The 4,775-nt window shown below is 39.5% G+C and overlaps 1 protein-coding gene across 1 annotated transcript in view; it reads right to left on the reverse strand.

Annotated features, from left to right (window-relative positions):
• Positions 1-418, reverse strand: part of SMC3 (structural maintenance of chromosomes 3) — a 30,688-nt gene extending 30,270 nt beyond the window's left edge. The window contains exon 1 of the mRNA XM_011363753.2: positions 28-418. Within this exon, the coding sequence (XP_011362055.1) occupies positions 28-42 (15 nt within the window). The 5' untranslated portion in view covers positions 43-418. The remainder of the gene's footprint in view (positions 1-27) is intronic.
• Positions 419-4,775: the final 4,357 nt, after the last annotated feature.

Consider the following 4,775-nt stretch of genomic DNA (forward strand, 5'->3'; position numbering starts at 1 on the left):
GGGGTAGAAGGTACGCGCTGGCCTTACCTGCTTTATGTACATGGTTCCGCACCCCTAGCCGGGGAGATGGGCTCCCCACCTCAAGAAGAAACAGCGCGGCCTCGGGGCCAGGTGAGGCGCCTACAAGACCCCTCCCCCAAGCGCCGCTCGCTCCCCTCCAGCCAAACAAAATGGCGGCGCCCGTGGAGGCGGAGTCCGCGCGTCGGACGGAACCACTCTCGCTTTCCCCCCCGCACAAAGCGTAGGGGGAGTCGGAGTAGGTCTGCTCGTCGATATTGGCAAAAGGAGCCTTCCACGGCGTCCTTAGATGGATTTCAGTTGATCCTTCAATTCTTAGCTGAATATTTCCTGAGACTTAGCTGGAAGCTTCATTCAGAAAAGTCTTGATCGTGAAGTTGGCCTGTATTCCCTCCGAGCGCGGAGCCAATGGTTGCGCCCACAAAGGGGGAAAGGTTCGGCGCCAAAGCCAAGTGTGAGAGTCGCAGGGCCAGTAGCAGCGCGGGCGGGCGGCCACGTGATCTCGAGCTGTTTTAAAATACAGACCCTCCCCACCACCCCGCCACCGCGCGGGCGGTGCCTAACTGCGAACCTGCAGAATGGTGGTGATGGCTGGTTCAGTGTGTGGAAATTCTGCTGCTCCATTGTCTCGCTCGTGGAACTTTTATGAGCTTAGAACGGCCCTTTCTGGCTCCACACTGCCCACTCGCAGGACAGCCCCCCAGGGACTTGTTGCTGGAAAATTTAATAACGTGATAATTAATACCGAGATTGCTGTTACTGCTCTGCCATTTACTGTAAGTCTAGGCAGACCTGGACAAATGCAACAAAAAAAGATTTAGATAGATTAAATGCTCCTTTTTTTTTTTTTTTAAACAGCTTGAAAAATAGTTACTAGTGGCAATCTTAAGTGTATCTGATCTCTATCAGTTTTAGGGGAAAAACTTGGTTAGAAATTGCATCTCTGGGTCGCTGTAAAATTACCTGCCACTCAATAGCCATTCAAGTCGGTCCTCGCTGCTGAAGGCCGTTCCAGCCCTAATTATTTTTAGATCGAGCTATTTTAAAAGCCTAATTTCTTTCCTGTCCACGCCCTTGGCTTAAACAAACAAACAAACAAACAACCTCTTTAAACATTTCTACATTAGCATCTCTACATTGTCAATTTCTTACTATGATTGTAGGCATGTTACTACAGTATTTAAAGTTTTAAGCCTGATGACAAAACCTCTTCATGATTATAATTAAAAACAGGAAGTATAAAATTATCCTATTTACTTATACAGATATATAGATGGAAGGATGGTTAACAAAACGTTTATGATCTTCACAGTGATGAGATTTTTACTTCCTTAGACTTCCATATTAAATGAATCGTATACAATTAGTTTCTATAATTCATACAGGCAGAAAAAAAGGTCAGTGAAAACCTAAAATATAAAAAGATGATTTTGAGAATTTGACACGCTTATTTATATTTGTGTATTTGTAGTCTGCCTCTACAATATAAATCCAAGAAAAAAGGGACTTTATCTCGTCCCTGCTGTTTCTTTAGTAATCTTTTCCTAGAAAGTACACAATACTTATGAATGAAAAATACGGGAAAGCAAAGTATTTACTACAATGCAGTGGCTCATATATGCCAGCTATTGGTATTTAAAGTCTCCCAATGCCCCCATCCCACCCATGGCAGCATGCTAGTTTTTGTGACATTGCCTGTTTGGGTGTAGTGTGGAGACATCTCACCTCATTATAAGAGTAAGATTTCCCTGGATGTTCCAAGGGGGCAGGGGGGACATTAGACAATTGAGTTCTTTTGACCTCTTTTGGGAGGCTCTGCTTTTAGGCAGATAAGAGATTTCAAGACCTCAAATACTTTCCCCTCAAAATAATTTTTGTGCCACAGTACTGTATTCTGGACACCTCTAGGGTATCCAGAATATGTGCCACTTCCTCCTTCCCAGGTCTGAGGAACATGATATTACCAATATAGTTGCCCAACATCATGTTCTGCTCAATGATGAGATGATTAAGGACTTTTCAGACTACAGTATGACAGGATTAATGTGGCCCAAAAGTAAGACTTGAATGTAAATTGCTGCCTGCACTGCAAGAATGCTTCGCTCCTTCCAGATGATTAAAAAAATACATTTGCCAATTAACAGCTGAATAATAAGGGCCAAAGGCTGTGTTGAGCTATTCTAGTAAAGATTCCACATTCAATGTGGCAGCTGAGTTAATTTAGGCTTAAGTGGCTAGACCACTATCATCTGAAAGGATTCATCTATCTTTTGCAGGAACCAAACTGATGAATTAAATAGGGATGTAATGGAGAAAACTACTCCTCATTCTTTGAGATGGTACTCATCCCTGCCATTCTGCCCAAGAAGTGAGACTACTTCTAATTCATTATCTTGGCTGGCTTAAGGCAGTTTTAGGGATTTCCATTTGGCCTCTCCTACCATAATGGCTCTTAGTTCATAGATCTGGAAACTAATGTGGAATTTCTGTCAGTGTCTAAGAATATTTGTCTCCATGACTGCACACACATGGGCCAGCAAAATGACCACAAGATGAGTTTGCGGACCCATGACAACCAATGTGAAACAAAGTTGGGCCAGGACTTCATTTATCAGCTGGCCTCTGTACACCTCTCCTGTATCATGGGAGCCATGAATGTGTTTGCCATAAATGTGTTTGCTCTCTCTACGTATCACTGCCAACTCAGATCTTGTTGTATCTAATAGCACTCAAAAGATGTAGGTGTTCCCCTTTTCCCTGGGCTCAGTTACTCTGATACCTTTTAGGGTCAGATTGGAGAAATTGATACTGAATATACCTAAGGAAGGAATACACCTTCCTCAGGACCCAGACTTCCCTTCAATTGATGGGCTGCAGTGTGAGTTCTGGCTCAAGTCTAGAAACTGGGTTGGGGTTGTAATTTTCCATTGGGATGACTGGCATAAGCCTCTGCTCACCCAAGTTTAATATAATTTGGTATGTAAGTGAAGCTCTACCCTCATTGGCTTCCTATCTGTCTCACTCCTAGAACTGCATGGTCTATTAGCCATAACCACAGATCCTTATGAGTCATAGACTTAAATGTAAGAGTTAAAAGTAGAAACCCCTAGATGAAAACATAATAGTCAATCTCTTACCATGGATTAGGCAATGTTTTTTTAAATGTGGCACCAAAAGCACTAGTGATAAAAGAAAAATAGATAAATTATATTTCATCAAAACTTGTGTGCATCAAAAGAAGTAAAAAGACATGCCATCGACTGGGAGAAAATGTTTATCAATTATTATCTGACAAGGGACTTGGATTCAAAATATATAAAAAAAACTCTTACAACTCAATAAGAAGATAAATAACTCCGTTTAAAAATGTGCAAAGGATTTGAATACATTTTCCCAAATGGCCAATACACTTATCAAAAGATGCTTATGATCACTAATCATCAGGGAAATGCAAATCAAAACCACAGTCAGATACCACTTCACACCCACTAGGATAGCTAAAATAGAAAAGACAGACAATAATAGGTGTTGGCTATGATATGAAGAAATTGGAACCCTCATATTATTCGCTGGAGAGAATAAAATGGTGCAGTCTTTTCGGCTGTTCCTCAAAAAGTTACACATAGAATTTATCATATGATCCAGCTATTTCATTCCTAAGTATATGCCCAAGAGAAGTGAAAATACACTTTCACACAAAAATCCGTATATGAATGTTCATAGCAGCATTATTCATAATAGCTGAAAAGTAGAAATAATCTAAACGTCCAACTGATGGATAGATAGATAAACAAAATATGGTCTATCCTTACAATGAAATATGATCCAGCAATAAAAAAGAATACTGATACTTGCTTAAGAATGTACTGATACATACATTTAAGAATACCAATGCAACAAGGATGAATCTTGAAAACGTTATGCTAAGTGGAAGAATCCAGTCACAAAGAGCATATATGATTCCATTTATATGAAATATCTAGAATAGGCAAATCTGTAGAGACATAAAATGGATTAGTGATTATCTGGGGCTGGAGATTGGGTGAGATGATTTGGCAGTGGGGCACCAGGTGTTTTGGGAGGGTGTTCTAAATATACTAAAATTGTCTGATCTTGGAAGCTAAGCAGGGTCGGGCCTGGTTAGTACTTGGATGGGAGACCACCTAGAAAGACCAGATGCTGTAGATGTAAAAAATAAAAAAATAAGGGATTGTAAGCTGACAAGGTCCTTGCAATCTGTGAGGTCAACCAAGGGTTGCCTTGCCTAAAAAAAAATAATAATAAAATAAAAATAAATAAATGAATAAATAAACTAAAATTAGATTATAATGATGGTTGCACAACTTTTTGAATATATTAAAACCACTGAACTTCTTTAAATGGGTGAATTTTATTGTATGTGAAATATATCTCAATAAAGCCCCCTCAAAAAACTAGAAAAAATCTAACTATGAATCTTTAAACCATACCCAGATTTCAACCATGTGCAGATTTGTATAATGCACAGATTATCTAGGTCATTCTAGAACCATTTCATAAAAGATACCAGTGGTGTATATAATTAAAATATGCCATAATTGCAAATATACTATTGAAATCTCATGTTTACATCATCTTTACACAAAGCTTTAGCTAGTTAAATGAGGAAATTCAAATTCTGGCATGGGATCAAATATAACATGTTCCAAATTCCTTACTTTTCATTCGTTAGTAATTGTATAACTACAGAGTTAGACACAAAATTACATTCTTTAACA

The sequence above is a fragment of the Pteropus vampyrus genome, unplaced genomic scaffold, assembly GCF_000151845.1.
Source record: "Pteropus vampyrus isolate Shadow unplaced genomic scaffold, Pvam_2.0 Scaffold89, whole genome shotgun sequence".
Classification (NCBI taxonomy): domain Eukaryota; kingdom Metazoa; phylum Chordata; class Mammalia; order Chiroptera; family Pteropodidae; genus Pteropus; species Pteropus vampyrus.